Source organism: Chrysemys picta, chromosome 3, assembly GCF_011386835.1.
Source record: "Chrysemys picta bellii isolate R12L10 chromosome 3, ASM1138683v2, whole genome shotgun sequence".
Taxonomy (NCBI): Eukaryota; Metazoa; Chordata; order Testudines; family Emydidae; genus Chrysemys; species Chrysemys picta.
Genome location: NC_088793.1, coordinates 138,467,532 through 138,487,065, shown reverse-complemented (window position 1 = coordinate 138,487,065; position 19,534 = coordinate 138,467,532). Strand labels below are relative to the sequence as shown.

At 47.2% G+C, this 19,534-nt stretch overlaps 1 protein-coding gene across 1 annotated transcript; it reads right to left on the bottom strand.

The window, feature by feature from the left end:
- Positions 1 to 15,454: 15,454 nt before the first annotated feature.
- Positions 15,455 to 19,306, bottom strand: LOC135982052 (taste receptor type 2 member 1-like). Its single transcript, XM_065587267.1, has one exon. The coding sequence runs from the start codon at positions 18,956 to 18,958 to the stop codon at positions 18,029 to 18,031; it is 930 nt and encodes a 309-aa protein (XP_065443339.1). The 5' UTR covers positions 18,959 to 19,306; the 3' UTR covers positions 15,455 to 18,028.
- Between the last annotated feature and the right edge of the window lie 228 nt (positions 19,307 to 19,534).

Below are 19,534 nucleotides of genomic sequence, written 5' to 3'. Positions count from 1 at the left end.
TATAGATGATGCCAGCAAACAGCAAATTAAGTACTCTTTTGTTGTTGTTTTTGTTTGGACTATTAAAACCAGAATTGTCCTGTGAGTGGTTGCAGGCGGTGGCTGCAGGAACACTGGCCAACATCTTGAAAAAAATGTGTGAAATGAGGCTTCTAGTTCATATTTAGGCACCTAAAAGTAAACTGATACATTTTCATACCCGTGGAGCACCACATAGTCCTCACTGAAGCCAATGTGCAAATGTCAAAATTGTGACCCTGGTGATACGTTAATGGAAAGTTACTTAGGTTGCAAAGTCAGGCACTGAAAAGTTAGGAAATGCCTGTGCAATTCTGCCCCACTGTGTGTATGCATTATGTGACAGTCTTTTAAATATATGATTGCACGCTATTTTCCCACACTGAATATACAGGAAAGGGTAACAATTAGCAGTTAAGAAGAGCAGGCCCTGGGTAGTAAAGATTCACAGATCAGGCCCTTGGGCAGGGGCTGAGCAAACACAGGTAGCAGTTAACAAGCCCAGGCTTTGGGTCAGGGCAGGGCAGTAAAGAGTCACTGCTCAGGCCCTTGGGCAGGGGCTGAGCAGCAGTTTATATCATCAATAGGCCCAGGCCCTGGGTCAGGGCCGGGCAACAAAGAGTTTAAGCCTCGGGCAGGGGCTCAGCAGTTTAAATAGGTACTGCAGCAGTGAGTCTAAGGCCTGGCTTACACTACGAGGTTAGGTCAAATTTAGCTGCGTTAGGTTGATTTTATAATGAATGTGTCTACACAGCCAACCCCTTTCCACTGACCTAAAGGGCTCTTAAAATCAACTGCTGTAATCCTCCCCGACAAGGGGAGTAGTGCTAAAATTGACCTTCTTGGGTCGAATTTGGAGTAGTGTAGATGCAGCGCTGTGCAATTCAATGGTATTGGCCTCCGGGAGCTATCCCCGAGTGCTCCAATGTGACCGCTCTGGACAGCACTTTCAACTCCAATGCACTAGCCAGGTACACAGGAAAAGCACCAGGAACTTTTGAATTTCATTTCCTATTCGGTCAGCGTGGTGAGCTCAGCAGAATGTGACCATGCAGTCCCAGAATTGCAAACAAGCTCCAGAATGGAGCGAATGGGAGACACTAGATCTGATTGCTGTATGGGGAGAAGAATCTGTGCAGGCAAAACTCAGATCCAGCAGAAGAACTGCTGATATATATGCCAAAATTGCACAGGGCATGGTGGACAGAGGGTACACCAGGAACACACAGCAGTGCCATGTGAAAATTAAGGAGCTCAGACAAGCCTACCAAAGACAAAGGAGGCAAACTGTCACTCGGTCAGAGCCCCAGACATGCAGCTTCTATGATCAGCTGCATGGCATTCTAGGGGGGGGGATCCTACCAGTACCCCAACACTCTCCGTGGACACCTGCCAGGTGGGAGCCTCACGCAACATGGATAAGGATTTTGTGGATGAGGAAGAGGAGGAGGAGGAGGAAAATGCGCAGCAAGCAAGTGGAGAATCTGTTCTCCCCAGAAGCCAGGACCTTTTTCTCACCCTGGCGCCAATACCCTCCCATGGCCTATTGTTCCCAGAACCTGAAGGTGGAGAAGGCACCTCTGGTGAGTGCACATTTGTAACAACACTACAGGGGTTAAAAGCAATTGTTTTTAATGTTTGATTTGTCCTGAAGACTTGGGATGCATTCGCAGTCAGTACAGCTACTGGAAAAGTCTGTTAACATGTCTGGGGATGGAGCGGGAATCCTCCAGGGACAACTCCATGAAGCTCTCCTGAAGGTATTCTGAAAGACTTTGCATAAGGTTTCTAGGGAGGGCTGCCTTATTTCGTCCTCCACAGTAGGACACTTTACCATGCAAAGTCAGTAGCAAGTGGTCTGGAATCATTGCAGCACAAAGCATGGCAGCAAATGTTCCTAGGTTTTGGTCACATTAATGCAACATTCGGTCTTTATCTTTCTGTGTCAGACTCAGAAGAGTGATATCATTCATGGTCACCTGGTTGAAATGGGGGAATTTTTGTAAGGGACCAGTAAACCCCTCTGTTTGGTGATCCCTGTCACATTAGACCCTGGTCATGCTGGGCTGTTTGCGCTTGGCTAAAAGGGATCATCCTGGAGAATAGCCACGTGGGTGGGGGCGCTAGGGATGTGCTGCACATCCACCCCAAAACTGCAGCCCCTCCTTTTAAATGGCAACTGCAGCCCCTCCTTTTAAACAGCAAACCCAACCTGCATTGGTTGCTATGGGAAAGGAGGGCACTGCAATTTGAAACCATTCCCACATGTTGAGAACGCGGAAGAAGCCAACCCCGTATACCCTTTGGCTTACCATGGCTGCCTGCAAACTGAATTCTGTTGCCCAGCTGTGTGTGATGTGTCACCATACCGGCAGGCACTCAATATAAAAGGGAAAATGTGACCTTGTACCTAAAACACATGTGCTGTCTGCTGTGAATTGCTTGATTCACTGTGAAAGAGTCTCCCTTTTGTTCTCAGAAATGTATCTTCTTAAAATCTACTCTCCCTTCCCCTTCCCCCCGCCCCCGCAGCTGAAAATGTTTCTATGCTCCCCGCATCAACTCCGTCCCTGAGGTTATCGCAGATTAGAAAGCAAAAAACAAACACACTCACGCTGAAATGTTTTCCGAGACCCACACGACTCCAGCCGTCAAGGCTAGCTGGAGGCTGGAGTGGGGGGGACGGGGTTTATTTCAGCCACCTCAGCACCCATTTGGCTGTGGTAGACACCCTGCTCTCCCCTGAGCTACAGCCCGAGGTGCTGGGGGTCGCTGAGGTCGTGCCGGGCCACCTGCGGCACGTCTGGGCTTGTGTGGCGGGGCTGATATTAAACCTAGTCAACATCTATGCCCCGAACACAGGCCCAGAACGAGTGTGTTTTTACTGGCAGGCGTCAGCCTTCCTCGGCACCCTGGATCCTCACGAGTGCTCGGTCCTAGGCGGGGACTTCAACACCACCCTCGAGGACCGGGACCACTCAGGAATCGAGAGTTTCCAGGCCGCCGCGGGCATCCTCAGGGAGATTGTGGACCATCACTCCCTGGTGAGCGTCTGGCGTGACCACCACCTGGACGATGATACCACCTTCACCTATATCTGGGTGGAGGATGATCGGTCGTGCCACTCCCAGTTGGACCAAATTTATTTATCCCATTTCCATCTGGCACAGGCCCACGCCTCCGGCATCCAGCCGGCTCCGTTCACAGATCACCACTTGGTGACCGTGAGGGCCTCTCTCAGTTCAGAGAGGCCAGGGCCGGCCTATTGGTATTTTAATAACAGCTTGCTGGAGGACGTGGGCTTTGTGGCGTCCTTCCTGGAGTTCTGGCTGGCCTGGCGGAGGCAGAAGCGTGCCTTTCTCTCAGCATGGCAGTGGTGGGATGTGGGGACGGTGCACGCACGACTCTTCTGCTGGGACTACACCTGGGATGCCAGCTGGCGCAGGGATGTGGTGATAAGGCAGTTGGAGCGGGAGATCTTAGAGCTAGAGAGGCATCTGGCCTCCGGCCCCACGGATCCACCCCTCTACATAGCGTACTGGGAGAAGCGGGAGGCGCTCCGGGCCCTGGAGGACCATTGGGGCCATGTACCTTCATTCACTTTGGGAGATGGATCGTGGCTCCCGCTTCTTCTATGCCCTGGAGAAAAAGAAGGGGGCCAAAAAGCATGTCACCTGCCTCCTAGTGGAGGACAGCGCCCCCCTCACAGATCGAGAGTCAATGCGTGGAAGGGCCAGGGCCTTCTACGCCAGCCTTTTCTCCCCGGATCCGACACCGAAGCTCGTATGGTGCTCTGGACCGAACTCCCGACTGTGAGGGAGGGCGCTGGTGCTGAACCACCTACTCCTGTCCATGCTCTGGCACCAGCTCAACACCCTGAGCCCGGCCCCGGGGTTCCTGACCAGGCTCCAGAGGACAGCCCTGGAGTTTTTTTGGCCAGGACTGCACTGGGTCTCTGCAGGGGTCCTGAGTCTTCCTCAGGAGAAGGGAGGACAGGGCCCATGTCTTCCGCCTCCAGGCCCTGCAGAGACTCCTTTATGGTGCAGGTAGTCCGGCATGGAGCACTTTGGCTCACGCCTTCCTCTGCCGCCTCCGAGGGCTCTGATAGGACTGGCAGCTCTTTTTTCTTCACCCAAGGGGTCTTCCATGAGACCTCTCAGAGCTGCCGGTCTTGTACCGGGACCTCCTCCAGACCTGGAAGCTCTTTTTGGCGACCAGGTCTGTTGTGGCCACCGAAGGGGCAGACCTCCTCGTGGAGCCCCTGATACCGTGTGCAGGTGGCGGAGTCTCCCTCAATGCTCCGGAGGTTGGTCCTGGCACTCGGTCGGCACATGGGGCTCTCCACCCTTCTGATCCCCCTGCATGTACTCCAGGAGGTGGGTGCTGCCTCGTCACCCCTTTCTCTCGTCTTCCTGCGGCGGGCCCTGTAAGAGGGCGCTCCCCGCCCACACCTCCCACCCCACACCCTGGGCCCTATGGACCTTTTTAATTGGGCCCCTGTTCTGCAAGCTCCCCGCCAGCCTCCCCACTCCCACACTCTGAGCCGGCTGCACACCCTGCAACTGGTTTGCTTCCGAACCACACCCAGGGACCAACTGTACACGCTCATGCTCCACATGTTGCATTTCCTCACCCTCTCGTCCCACCCTGACACTAAGTGGAGGGACTATTTACCACCTGTGGTGGGTGAGGAGCCCCGGGGACATAGGTTGGCGGCTCCTTTATGGAGCCATGAGCACTGGTGTGTACCTGGCATGGTTCATCCCCATACCCGAGGTCTGCCCCTTCTGTGGTGTGAGGAAGAACCTGGCACACGCCTACATCGAATACGCCAGGTTGCAGCCCCTATTCCGGCTCCTCCAGAACCTCTTGTTGAGGTTCTGGCTGCACTTTTCCTCACCCTGTTCATTTTCGCACACCCTATCCGTGGCCCCACGAAGTCACGAGACCTCCTCATCAACTTCCTCCTGCTCTGGCCAAAGTCACCATTTACAACACCAGGAGGAGGATGTTGGATGAGGGGGTGCTCTGCGACTGTGGGGCCTCTTTCCGTTCCTCCCTGGTCTCATGCATCCGGGCAGAGTTCCACTGGGCAGCTTCCGCTGGCTCCCTAGACACATTTGAGGAGCAGTGAGCGCTGTCCGGGGTCCTCTGCTTGGTGTCTCCATCTGGTACCCTTGTTTTGAACCTATGACAATCACTCCAATCCCGGTTTTTCATTAGTTGTTGCCCACATTCATTTGGTTCCTGAGTTCAGTGGTCCCTCCTGCTAGGCTGGGGGAGGGACCTTTAGAAATGGGCGGGTTTGCGCCCGCCCACCTCCTGGGCTTTCCAATAAGGCCTCTCTACATTAACCCATTTTGAATTCTGTACTTTTCTATGAGGAGCTGGCTGGGGGCGGGGCGGTCAAACTAAGAAACAAAGGACTTCCGCCTTATGCAAATCCTATTTAAGGTTGGGGAGTTAGGTAATCCTGGTTGTCAGTTTTCCCCTGCTACCTCACCCAAGATGACTGCTGGAAATAACTAAGACTTACCTGGGGGAAAGAACTGGACCCAGACTGGAAGGGTGTCTGGTCTGTGAAGAAGATTATTAGAACCATATTTAGGGTGAGAACTTCCATGTAACCAGTTTCTTTAGTGTACTAAGCTTAGTTTGCATGCTCCTGGTGATGAGTAGCCATTACGGAGAGCAGTCTGCCCCTTGAGAAAGAGGCTAGATGATGATTGGCAGTAGCCACTGAGGCAAGGTGGGTGAGAGGGTTGGGGGTTCCCCAGAGAGGGGAGACCCAGAGTGTGGGGATACAGCTGGGAGCAGAACCCCAAGAAAAGGGGCACCCGTCTGGGAGGGACACAGGGGCCTAAAGCAGGCAAGACACTGGCCTACAGCGGGCGCTTCTGGGTTGGACAAGAGCTAATTCCCAGGATGACCAGCAGGAGGCGCCACACCAGTGAGTGTCGATCTGCTACACCAAGGTAATTGTAGGTCCATCCCAGGCAAGATAGTGGAGCAGCTGGTATGGGACTTGATTAATAAAGAATTCAAGGAGGGTAATGGAAATCAACATGGGTTTATGGAAAATAGATCCTGTCAAACTAACTTGATATCTTTATTTGATGAGATGACAAGTTTTGTTGACAAATATAATATTGTTGACATAATATACTTAGATTTCTGGAAGGCATTTGACTTGGTACCATGCAACATTTGCTTAAAAATCTAGCATGAAAGAAAATGAACATGGCACAAAAGAAGACCTGGAAGAAGATGTGGGAGAAAACAATTTTTTTTAACAGTGAGTATAAGTAGCCAATAGAACGATTTCCTAAGGATTCTGGTGGATTCTATATCCATGACACAGTGTAAAACAAGATTGGATGTTTTTCTAAAAGAGATCCTCTAGACATTTGGGTACGTTCTATGACCTGTGTTATAGAGGAGGCCACACTAGATGATCACAACGATCCCTTCCGGCCTTTGAATTTGTGAAGACCCATCTGAAACTTTTGGAACAACATACAGTTCAAACATTATCAATATTTGCAATGCAAGTAAAATCTCTCTCCATATTTCCAACAGTACCAATGTGAGAGAGTGAATTTGGATTGATTTTAATAAAAATCTTATTTTGCCATCTGGTGGTTTTGAAAAATGAACAAAAAGTTATCTGTGCAGAACTGAGATGGAAAAGTTTCTAGAAGAAAAAGCTTGTGCACAGCAGAAGTAAACACAGTCAAGGACAGAATTCTTGAGCATCTGTTACAATATTTTAAGACTTGGCCTCTTGCAGCTTTGGGACACATCGGAGAATTGATGAGAGACAAGAAAATGTCTCTGCCAGGAATCAGGAGAACAAGAAAGCAATTGTCTAAGATGCCATATACTGTAAATAGCCCAGGATGACCTTTACAAATATTTGTACAAAGCTCAATACACTTGTGAGCTAATATTGATACTACAACCACACCTGACTAGTTTAATTCAAACCCTTCAGAGCATAACACTTTGAATTGGTAAACTGCAGCACAAGCTTTGCATATCTAACAGGATTGGCCAATTTTCAGTGGTGCTAATTATCTCCACCTATTAATGTCAGTGGGAGTTGGGGGTGCTCAGCACCTTTGAAAACGAGGCACCTTATAGCAAGTTTCTTTATATTCTTTGTAGACAGTTTAGTGCTGGTGAAAGGTGGGTGACTGATAACCCAGCAGAATAATCCTATGTGTAGCCATCTAAAGAGAACAAGCAATGCAATTGTCCGGCAATGCTGGAAGAAACAGAAGGCAATGGATGTGTTGTAACTAGGCTGCAACTTTATTCACTTATGGTATCTGGGAGTCCACAGCAATAAATTGTACACTACAGGTCATCATTATTAATTATTTCCATATAATCCCCAACTTGGGACCCCACCATCTTCCTTTTCTATGAGGCTAAAGGGGGCTATAAAAGAGGCACCAGATGTAGGAACCCTGAATCCCACTTCCTCTGCTTCCTAAAGGGGGGGGGGGACTAAAAGAAAGAGGGGGTGACTCCCTCCTGTGCCAACCGTAGAAGTACCAAACTCCCCTTCCTCAGCTCTCTTAAGAGATAGAATCCTTGAAATCCTTTTCCATTCTTTTTATCCAATAACCATATCCCTTCCATGCCACGTGCCTGCACTGGACATCTGCCACAAATTCCACATACAAAATCGCAATATTATAATCTAACCCCCTGCCCTAGCTGGGCTGTGTGGAAGGTGAACAAACCCACCCTTGCTTCAACCAATCCAGCAATGAGGAAAAAAAATCCATCCCAGCCCCCAAGGAGAAAAGGGTAACTAGCATCGTGCCCACAGGAGGTCATGAGGAAACCCAGTCCCTTTGCAAATTTCAGGGGTGGGTGAGTGCTTATTAGCCCATTACCGGTAAAAGAGGGCTTCTCCTGGACTGCTCGGAGTATAAATACCTTCCATGCACAGGGTCAGCAGAAGCAAGGAGATCTCTCCCCCACCCCCCGAGCCCGGCCCCCTGCATATACCTTGGTCCAACTGCTTCTTGCTCTTCCCCGCACATCCGTATAAACGTCCCCCCCCCTTCATCACCTGTTGTAAAGGAGAGCTCTATAAGGGCAGGAACCCCTTTTCCTCTAGCCAGCAGAGTAAGGACACAACGTCTTGAGCTGGGGTGAGCACATTGTCTGGCTGCACTGGAAGAAAGCAGGAGGCAATGGACACGGTTTCAATAGCAGCAACTTTATTCACTTAAAATATCTGTTAGTCACACCCCAGCAATACATTGTACAGTGCAGGTCATCATGATTTCCTTAATCATTTCCACATAATTTCCAACCGGGTCCCAGCCACACAGTTTGCTGGAACCTCTCTGCCCTTCCCTCCTCTGAGGTTAAAAGGAGCTATAAACTGTGTGTGTGGGAGAGGAAATCAGCTGTCTGCTGTACCAGATATAGGAGCCCAGAATCCCACTCCCTCCACTTCCTTAGGAGGGGCTAGAAAAAAGAGAAACCATCTCCCCACTATACTAGACCCTCGTCCCCCTGTTCACTTAAGGGATGCTGTCCTTAAAATCCTCCTCCATTCCCTTTATTCCAGTAACCATGTTCTTGCCATAGCCAGTACCTGCACTAGGCATCTGCCACAAGGTGGCACAAGTATTTTAGCTTGGCTGCCTCCCACCTATCCTCCCCTGATTCCTTCAGCCAAAAATATATCTGCTTCCCTATCAGATAGGTGTGCCCATCCTCCCTGAATAACTCAGGTGCCCAGTAAGATATGTGCAGAAGAGGAATTTACCAAATCCTCGATTCTATATTTGTGACCAGGATCCCTGGGGGGGGGGGGGGGGGAGGGTTGGGGGTGAGGGGCGGGGCGACCACACTGACATTGGTTAAATCAGGACAAACTGCAAAGAATGGGGCAGACAATCCCCAAAGCTGATGGTTATTAAAATACTTAGATCCACCAAGCGAGCCACAAAACAGCTTCTATAATAGCTTACTGGCTACACAGAAGCCAAAACCCAGCTCCCTTGAAAGCAACTCAGCCTTTGGGCTCCCTCCCAGATGGCCAAATCAAATATGAAAGTTCCACCAATCCCAAAGGATCGGACACATTACCTCCCAGGCTAATGAATATTTCAGATCTTACCCAAATACATGCTTACAGCCAATTCTTATTAACTAAACTAAAATTTATTAAAAAAGAAAAGAGAGCATTGGTTAGAAGATCAATATACACACAGACATGACTGCAGTTCTGAGATCAGTTTTATAGTAGAGATGGGGAGCTTTGGCGCTGCAAAGAGTTCTTTCAGAATTAATTCATAGGTTATAGTCCAATGTTCATATCCAGAGTGAGCCAGATGGGACTGGAAATCTCAGTCTTATGACTCAAGCTTCCCCTGAATTAAGCTCAAGCAGATCTGAGACGAAAGGATCAGGTCCCAAGAGATTTTATACAGTTTTCTGGCAGACTATGATAGCGTCTTTACAGCAGGGGTTCCTTGGGCGAAGAACAGCAGCTTTGAAGTAGCACTACCTATGCATACCCAAGTAACTAGCTGCATTCATCAGATAATTATCCATTAAGCAGTTTATAGACGATTTATACAAACTTCCAAGTAAAATATAGACAATGACATTATCACATACATTTTCATCTAAATGTTAATATTTCCTTTTGATCTCTGAATCAATAGCTATATAATAGACAGGAACTGTCTGTTTACATGGCTAACATCTAACGAGATATAAGTAAACACATACACTTAGCATTACCTCTTATTCTCTAATAATACACCTTTGCATTTCAGAGCTCTAGTCCATTTAGCATACCTATGTTAACTATTTCTAAGAACTAACCCTAATTACCATTTACATATTTTTCTAACATGTCTCTGAAGGTTGAATTTGGTTCCCAGCTATTTGCTTAGCCCTTTCTGGCCCCACATCACAATATTAATTTAGCTATTTTCCTATTCACACCTCCTGATCATATTGACCCATGGAGGCTTCCCAGTCCTGTGTCACACCCCAGGCCACAACATCAGACCAAATAATTGTCTCCCCAGGGAAAAATTCTTGGATCTGCCCCAAATCCCTCCTAACTCTGATAATAAATTCAACCCATTATGCGTTCCCATAACGTTTTCTCCAAGATGAACAAAGAATAATTGCAGCCGGTGCCTACTCCCAGGTTACGAAGAGTGTAAAAGGGGCATCAGCTAGTCCCAGAGCATGCCCCTCCATCCATGGCAGTTCATGATGGCCTCACCACCTAAGACCTCCAGATTCACACCACTGCTCGCTTGGCCCATTTGCCAGGTTCTGAAATTGGAAACACAGGAAAATTAGCTCTGATTCGCTACCCAGAGACTCACATACATACGTCCTGTATGCATTTGAACGCCATCGCCCAAATGCCTGAATTGCCCTAGCTCTGAGTCCTCCTTGGCTCAGCCCCGATCCGGAATGAGTGGGACCCAAATTCATGTGCTGGTAGCCGCCAATTTGTCAGCACCTTTTTTAGAACCATAACAAACTGGTATGTTGTGCGGGGCCTTCCATCACCATGAATAAAGAGAGCTCCCTCCCCAAGTGGTCTCATTGCTATATAAATCCTCAATGCCCCTTCTGGGCAAATACCTGCCTCACCACCTTCCTGCTGCATTATGTACTCATCTCAACTCCCATCCCCCTGCCGATAGGTTTCTGAGATCCTCAGGGTCAAGATGTCCGATTGTTCCTCCCACGGTAAATTGCTCCACTGCAAAGCCCTTCCTGAAGTACACTTAGCTGACCCAGGCACTAGTTCGCTGACTCTAAAAGCTCCAAAAACCATACCAGGAATGCAGTCTTTAGCAGGGCTGCCTCCTGTCCACTTCTGCATATCTGGTTAAGAACCTCCCCCCGCTTGCTCCTCTCGGCCAGCCAGCCACCAGCTGATGGCTACTGCAGTGATGGGGGCAGAGAGGAGCCTTCAGACACTGTGGCTACACTCTAGCCCCACCTCCCTGCCCCAGAGGCTCGTACCACTTGGTGGAGTGAGGGGGTGGAGAAGGGGGAGGCTCGATGGCAGGCCTGGGGGTTTCTGGCTGCCGCGTGCCGCGGACATCTTGGCTCCCCCATGGCGTGGCTCCTGCCTCCTCCCTGGGCTCTTGGACCCCTGCCAGGCTTGGGGCAATGCTGGTGGGAGGGTGCTGCGCATGTGGTTCCTCCACCCCACCCCGTGCACCCACCTCAGCCGAATTCAGAGGCTGAGGAGCGTGGGGATCCCGGGCCATGCTGGGCAGGAGGTGGCACCGGCACCCAGTGGATAGACAACCCAACTAGTGGGTGCACCTTGCTCCAGGTAAGCCCCCTCAGCCTGGGTCCTTTGGAGCAGCTGGAGTCCCATCGTCCTATCCCCCCACCAGCATGGATGAGGGTCTGGCCCAGTTTGGTCTGGGAGGGATGTGGGTCAGGTCCAATTTGGAGGATTGGTCTCGTCTTTTTGGGGGCACAGCTGATTCTAGGCTCTGTGCCTCTCTGCCTGGCGGGAAGGACTAGCAATACTAGTATGAATAATGACACTGTACATAAAATGTATTAAAGTTTTTCATATTTTTTATTTTTTAAATGTTGTAAACTATTTTTAAATTTGCCCCAATTTCATACAAACATGTAATTCAAGCCCTGGTAGTTCATATGAGAAATGTGAAGAACGAGATAGTGTGATGGTTCCCTTTGAGCGGGAGCAGCACACGGCTGGTGTTTTGGCCAGCTTTGGCTTTTGTTAGCTGTTTTTATCTACACATTCTGTCTCACACACGCAGTCTCCCAACACACACACTGGGGCTTCCTGCATCCAGGGCACTTTCCCCACCTGGGCTGTGCTGTGGGGCATCAGGAGCTGCTGTTCTCATGCCCTCTCCTTTCGCAGCCTAGGCAGGGAAAGTGACCTGGATGCAGGGAGCCCTAGTGTTGCTCCTCACTCCCCACTCACAGCCCCCTCGGGGTGTGCAGGGCAGAGGAGCAGCAGGCCCAGGGGGAGCAAATAGCAATGACAGTTCAGTTCATGCATCCAGGGCAGTTTCCCCACGTGGGTGCAGGAGGGGGATGCAGGGGTTAGGACAGAAGGGGCTGCAGGGATTAGGGGCGCAGGAGGGGGACACAGAGGTTAGGAGTGAAGGGGGTGCAGGGATAAAGGGCACAGGAGGGGGAGCAGGCCTTTGGGGCGAAGGGAGGGTGGGGAGCCTGGGGAGTCCAGGGCTAATGCGGGGCACCACACCCACGGGAGTCAGGGGCACCAAAATGCAAGTTCGCCCAGGGTGCCATTTTCCCTAAGGATGGTACTGGGAGTGGCAAAGGCCATTGGGCTGGCATGTGGAAGGCCTGGCCATGCCGGAAGAGTGCGCCAGCAGCAAGCTGGGCACCAGCAGCACAGACGGCAGCTTGTTGGGCACCTGCAGTGCAGCATCTCGCTGGGCACTGTTATCAGACGCCACTGGTGTGGTGCTCTGCTCTATCCAATGCTGATAACAGTCAGCTGTGTGCATGTGTTCCCTCTGTGTGCTGCCCCGGCTCTGCGCAGATAGCTGGCACAACAGAGCCCGAGAGAACGCCCAAAGGCCAGAGACTCCGATAAGGTACGAAGGCACCTGACCAGGTTTATTGTCAAACGAAGCACAGTAATAGTTTCCAGCAGACTCGATAAGACATACTACGAATTTGTGCCCCCTGACAATGGTTGCAGCTCAGTCAGTGGTGGGACTCTCCACTGCCCCTAGGCTGGACAAAGACACTGCCCCAGAGATGCATTCTTATACACAGGTACAAACAAGTTACACATAATTCCTAACCTATTGAGGTGCAACCCCCTCTACGTAGCAAGGTGCCGCCTCTCACCTTGTACATGTTGGTTTGAACAAAACAGTTCTATCCATCATATTACCCTTTTGGCCCTGTCTTTAGGATGGATCTGCCTGTTCCTTGTTGTGTGTGTGGAATGTGCAAGTATTGGAGTGTTCTGGTATCTCTAGTGTCCAGTACCTTTTAGGTATGTGTATTTTTGCAACATCAGCCCTCTCCTTGCCAACTTCTGTGAGCAGGACCTGCCACTGGCTCACAGCTTAACTTTGCTTTATGTTAGCAAAGTCTTGACCATTACTTTAGCTCAGGCCTTAGGCTTCATACCAGGCCTCTGATACCAAGGGTTTATGTTTCAGGGCCTCATCTTACTACATGCACCAGCCAGCACAGGTGCAGCACAGTGCGCATACACACACTTCAGTGAATGCTATTGCCACGTCACATATTTGTATCTTAAAAAAATATCTAGCAATATTCAGAAAGGCATCTTTGCCTATGATGTTTTCAGGCAGTTCAGTATATCACGATCAATAAGATTGGTCTCTGTCCAAAGATACAAAGCCCCACATACAGTACATGCATACAAATAACTTTTCTTCTCAAGATCAGATAAAGTCCAGTATTTTTCCTAGCAATAAAATTTTGTGTTGTATGTTTTATTTCAACTTCCTCTTCTATAGCATATGTACTGTATGTGATCCTTCATATCCTATAAAGAATTAATTTCATACCAGGTAGCTGAAGGCTGCTATCAAATTCCCCCTCATGCTTCTCTTCTGCGAACTAAATAAGCGCAGTTACCTCAGCCTCTCCTCATCAGTCATGTGCCCCAGCCCCTAATCATTTTTGTTGCCCTCCGCTGGACTCTCTCCAATTTCATTCCATAATGTATTTACTTAATTTAAATATATAATTCAAAATAACAAATTCTACATTTTACATTTAGGCTCACAATTTGTTAATACTGGTGCTGTAACTGAGGGAAAAAAGTTAACTACATCAAACAACATCACAATTTACATTTAGTGGGTTCTAATGTGTTATCAATAGGATAAAAAGTAGTGTCGTAATAGACTGCCAAATTTAAAGACATTGAAACAGATTCTGCTTCAGTTATCAATGGAAATCTGGAATAATTCCACTGATTTCAGTGGACATACTCCATATATCCTTTGGTGTAATTCAGAGCAGAAATTTGGCTTCATCTGCCCTATAATAACTGCACTATACAGAGAAACCTGCATTTTTTTACTATTGGTCACTAGAGTGAGCAAGTGCTTGATGTTCTTCAATAGTATATTGTGCAAATCATTCACACTTATCCTGTGGAGATGTCAGATATAAAACAACCTCGTGTGTTCAAATCCTAATAAGTGTGATGTGCTGCACCACTCCTGAGAACCACAACACTGTTCTGTTAGTGAAAGTTTAATAACTAAACACTACAGGAAGTGGCAAGATAAGCTATTTTCCTCGCTATTGTGAAGTGATCAGCACTTACTGATGTGTGGAGGTGCCATGCATTATATGACGACAGCAAGGAGTCGGAACAATTCAACTAACTCTGAACATGAGAGGGAGTTTCAGATCAACTGTTTTTAATTAAGCCCCTGACCAGTGTTTAACAGGCAGATGGATACAAGCAGTTCTAGTTTACAAATAACAAGATTAAATGGATTACCTGACTGAGACTCCGCATTTTGGGAGAATTTCTGTGGAGTAGCTAAGTTGCGACAGACTTCTCACATTCTATCCTCATGGTGTATTCATGAGTGTCACAATTCTTCCAGCCTCAGCTTCTACAACTGCACACTCAGTCTCTGGGACAGCCAAACTAAAATTCTGTTCCCCTGGCACCTTCAAAGATAGTCCTTATATTCTTGTGGTCATTACGACTGCCAATCTGTGAGCACTAGTATCTGTGTGCAATATGAAAGGGGTTTTGAAACACAAAGAGGCTGAGAGGAGCAGTCACAAGGATCCCTTTCAATTCTGTACAGGCCAAATCACACTCTGTCAACCACTGAAATAGTTTTGCTTTCTCACTCAGCCTATGCAGTGTTTCCCGATATTGGTGAACTCACAAATAAACTTTTTATAATAGCAGCAGAGCCCACAAATCTCTGCACATCTGTGAGTGTCTGAAGAAAGGCCCTGTTCTGCACAGCCTCTGTTTTCCGTTTTTCATTTGAAATTCCTTCTTTTAGCATTTGCTGTTGGTTAGAAACATTTAGTGAAATCACACGAACTTTACCAACTAAAATTCCACTGAGATGCTGGGTCTCAGCCACTCCCCATCTTTTTCTTGCTTGAAAGCTAAAACACCAGGTAGCTGTGGGAATGGGGTGGAATGGAGGAGGTGATGGAGGTCTTGGGGTAGTGGGGGGCACTGCAGTGGGTCAGCGGCAGCGCCAGGGAAGGCTTTGCCTATTATACCCGCCACCCATTCACATACTAGTAATTTGTTTAACCAGAACCACATCTTTAAAAGGAATTTCCACAAACTGAATTTGCTGGCATTTCTATACAGTTATTAGACATAATGGAATCCAAACAAATTATTACCTAATCCACTCTCTTGGTTAGCCAGACTTCTTGCTTAATTCCAGAGTCCTACTTTTCAAACCCAGTTTTCCCCACTTTATTTGAGACCAGGCAGGTCTGACTTTTGGATCACCCATTCCCTACCCTTTGTATCGTGTCTGAGTTAATAGGTGTTACGTTTGAGCCCATGTTCACCATTCCTGTGAATTCCACAGCTTCTATTACACATTCAATAGTTAAATTCCTTTTACTGTTGTTTAACTGCCCAAATCTAAACAAATAGTGTGGGGCCCGGCTGACCCTTGTATCTTCAAGCTTTGCCTCTTCAGCCTGATGTTCCCTCATTTGTCAAACTGGGACTTTCACTAGGCATTTGTGATGCTCTGTCCTCGCCAGATTCATAGGTATAACAATCTTTTTTTGTTACCCAACTTTTTCAGTACCAGCATTTAGCAGAACTGCTTCCCTTAATCTTTCCCTTATTGCCAATATCCCTTGTTTTACAAATCACATTTAACAATGCTTTCAACCCATAAAAAATGTCATGAACCAAATTAGAATTCCTGTTCCACAGTGTACATTACACACAGATCTGTACTTACACAGCTCATGGTGATCAGCTTTCATCTTCCCCATTAGTGGCTACTTTCTTTTCTGGTGAGCTGTTTCAAAGAGTCTGTGGCAAATTCCACAGACTCAAAAAGTGTCCTTGGTCTCCTTTAGCTGATCTTCAGCTGCAAACTGAAGTTTAACTGAGCTTTTATGAACTAGTCCATTACTGATTTGTCCTGGAAGTCTTCACTGGTACCTGGATATTCCAGGAACACAAATCTCCTTGTGTCCTCCATCTGAGATCTTTCTCCCCCGCACCCACTTCTATCCCTTAACTGTGCCCGGCCAGACTGATGTCTGGCTCCAAACTGCTTGTCAAGAGCTTGTAACAAATCCAGACAATACAGTCTATTTTCCACGGTAAATTCTGCTGCACCATCAGAGCTGGCCACTCAAGTTGGCAGCCAGAAAACTCCCTCTCTCTCCAACCATTCATTGGGGCTATGACATTCAACTAGGCCAAATAAGACTCACAAGGATTTGTTCTCTCAGAGAAAATGGGCTTTTGTATTACTTGAGTTGGAACAAGCCAGCTTCTCCTTGCTGGGCCTCTGTGGGTTACAAATGGGGTAGAAAAGTACTGTAAAGTACCCAAGCTCTCTGACTGGGCTGATTCCTCATCCAGGAGGTGGATGTCCACAGTGGTCTGCAACACTTTGAATTCCTTCTCTAGGTTATATTTTGGTTTCTTACATCAAGACTGGGAATTTTCTAGCTGCTGCTCCAACAAAATTTCTATTTCTGACTCCAGGTAATTTTTTAGTCCTTTCTAGGAAACCGCCAGATATTACTTCAATACTTTAGAAATGTCTCCATCCCTTGTTTTAGTTCCTTCTGGGACATCTCCAGCTTTTGTTTTAATTTCTTTTGTCCAGAGTTAAATTCCAATTTGATATTGATTTGCTTTGATTCCTGTGAGCACCCTTATTATCTGTTCCCACTGGGGTCAACAGGAATACCTGCTCACAATTTCTCTCTTTGGAAGCTCTCTCCTGCCCCAAACACCAGTGTTGCCCCCATTGGCATGAGCAGTTAGCCAATATTCAGCGCCTCGCCAGGTTGTTTCCATTAGGATAAGAAATTGGTGATATGAGCTGGGTGGTATTTTTTAGTGTAACCTGGTTTATTTACAGAAGTGTATACAAATGCCTGTTTCCCTGAATACAGTAGAAACAAAGAACTTCAGGCAGATTCCCTGGCTGAAAATTCCCCAGGTCTGCCACTCCAGCAAGTGCTGTGTCTCAGAAGCACTATCCGTCTGCTTCCTTTCAGGGTCATACTCACAACTGCTTCTCCAGGCTTTCTCCTGGCTTTTTCCCCTAGCACAGAAAGGCTACAAAACTAGTATCTTACCCACTGGGTTTGCAATCAGGGAAACTCTTCAGCCCACACAGTTTAATTTTGACCTGCCATGTGCCTTGGACAGTTCCTCCTTATTGTAGAGTCTGAAATTTCAAAGCTTCTTCTATAGAGTCTGAAAAAATGCTTAGCACACCCATTGACTTTAACTAGGTCTGTGATTGTCTTAAGATCAAAGACTCACCTGGTGGCTGCCACTAGCGCCTTTCATAACAACAGGGTAGATTCTCTAGGTCACCTTTTGTTTTCATTTGTTAATGTGATGATCATTAGAGGTCCTTGCAGGTATCTGGGATTGTGAGATCTTGTAGCTTGGACATGGGGTTCCAGTCCATATCTTTCATTTTAGGACCCTAGCATGACTGGATATTTGTATTAGTTCCAGGGCTCCTCAATCTCAGGAAATCTAGTTCACAATCAAGAGGAGTTTGCACTTCATTTGCATGAGTTATTAATTCACAAACATTTAAGAAAAAAGAATCATGTCACTCTAAGTTTAACATGGTCCTCTACCACTATCCTCAAGAAGCAAAGCTCTGGATGGAAATCTTGTAATTTTAGTGCATGTTGAAGTAGGGAAAAATATTTGATAAATAAATAGAGGAGAGAAAGGGAATGTCTTTGGGGAGTTTCATCATGAGCAGTTTTATGAAACCGCCCCTCTCAGCCTGCACCCAGCATAGTGAAAAGCCCTCACTGCTACCCTCTTCAGTTTGGGATTACCCAGAATTAGGATAACAGAGTGTCCAGAGGGATAAGCACCTATTATCACTACCCATAATAATATGAAGTAGGAGCTGATGTTGGCAAATAATTCTGAGGAGATTAGTGCCACAAAATAAGAAATGTAGAAGAAAATAAAAGAGATCAGTCCTTTAATTGCTCTGACATGAGCCTCAGTAACTGTGTCCCTGGAGGTGCTTGTGGTTTTTTCCATCCTCTTGCTGTGTCTCCACAGGGAAGTGATTAACAGTATGGAGGAAATAATAAATATAATGAAGGGAGAGGCATATCCAAGCATGGACGAAATAAAGAATCTAGAAGATAAATCAAACGTATATTGACATTCCCCGGTGGTGTTTCCTGATAGACAATTCAATGAATAATCTATGTACTTTCTATCTATGGTATTGACTGAAGGGAGACAGGTGACCAAGGAGACCAGAAAGGATCCCATGAGTAGCTGTGGCACTAGCCCTGATATTCTCCGCTTCAGCCAGAGGAAGAGAGGTTGGCTGAAGTTGGCGATCTTCACGCAGTAGAAGACACTGAGCCAGGTGGCAAACCATAGACTGAGAGTATTTAGAAACAGCCAGACAACAGTCAATGTTGTCAACATAGCACACTGTTCATTCATCTCTGCACATAATTGAAAGAAGATACCAGTAATCATTAGCATGCACTGTAGGAAAAATCTGGAGATGCCCAGGCTAGTCAGGATCATGTCACAACAGGTCAGTTTTCTGCTTCTGATCCACTCACTGCAATTCACAACAATCATCAATCCATTTGCTATAATCCCTGTAATGAATTCAATTCCTAAAATGATCAAACAAATAATAATTACAGGAAACATGGTTCTTGCCTTTGGTCACTAAAGCTTGCCCAGCTTCTGACGCTCCTAGAAAAATTGTTGCAGAGGAAAATGCCTCACTAAAGTGCCAGGCTTCTGGTATCTTATCAGGGCCTCTGCTGTCCTGCCTTTGTATCACAGCTGAAAGTGAGATAGGAGATCTTTTCAGCTATTGAACATGGAAGACTCACCTGTGTTAGTTGGAATGCAAATCTCAGAAAGATTCTATTACATTTGTGATTATCTACTACTTTCTCCTGCCTTTTATTTGCATATCCTCTTCCTTATTGCTGTGCAGCGACTGTCTGTGAGCAGCTTCACAGATATTTTTCTATTGATCTTTCCTGATTATTTATTATTATTATTGCTCCTTTGTTTTCAGATTAAACTACAGTAACTTCTCACTTAAAGTCATCCCGGTTAACATTGTTTCATTGTTATGTTGCCTATCAATTAGGGAACATGCTAGTTTAAAGATGTGCAATGTTCCCTTATAATGTTGTTTGGCCGCCTGCTTTGTCCACTGCTTGCAGAAAGAGCAGCCTGTTGCAGCTAGCTGGTGGGGGCTTGGAACCAGGG

Bases quoted from the DNA above. Each gene is read 5' to 3' on its own strand.
- LOC135982052 (XM_065587267.1), bottom strand. From the start codon at position 18,958: ATGTTTCCTGTAATTATTATTTGTTTGATCATTTTAGGAATTGAATTC.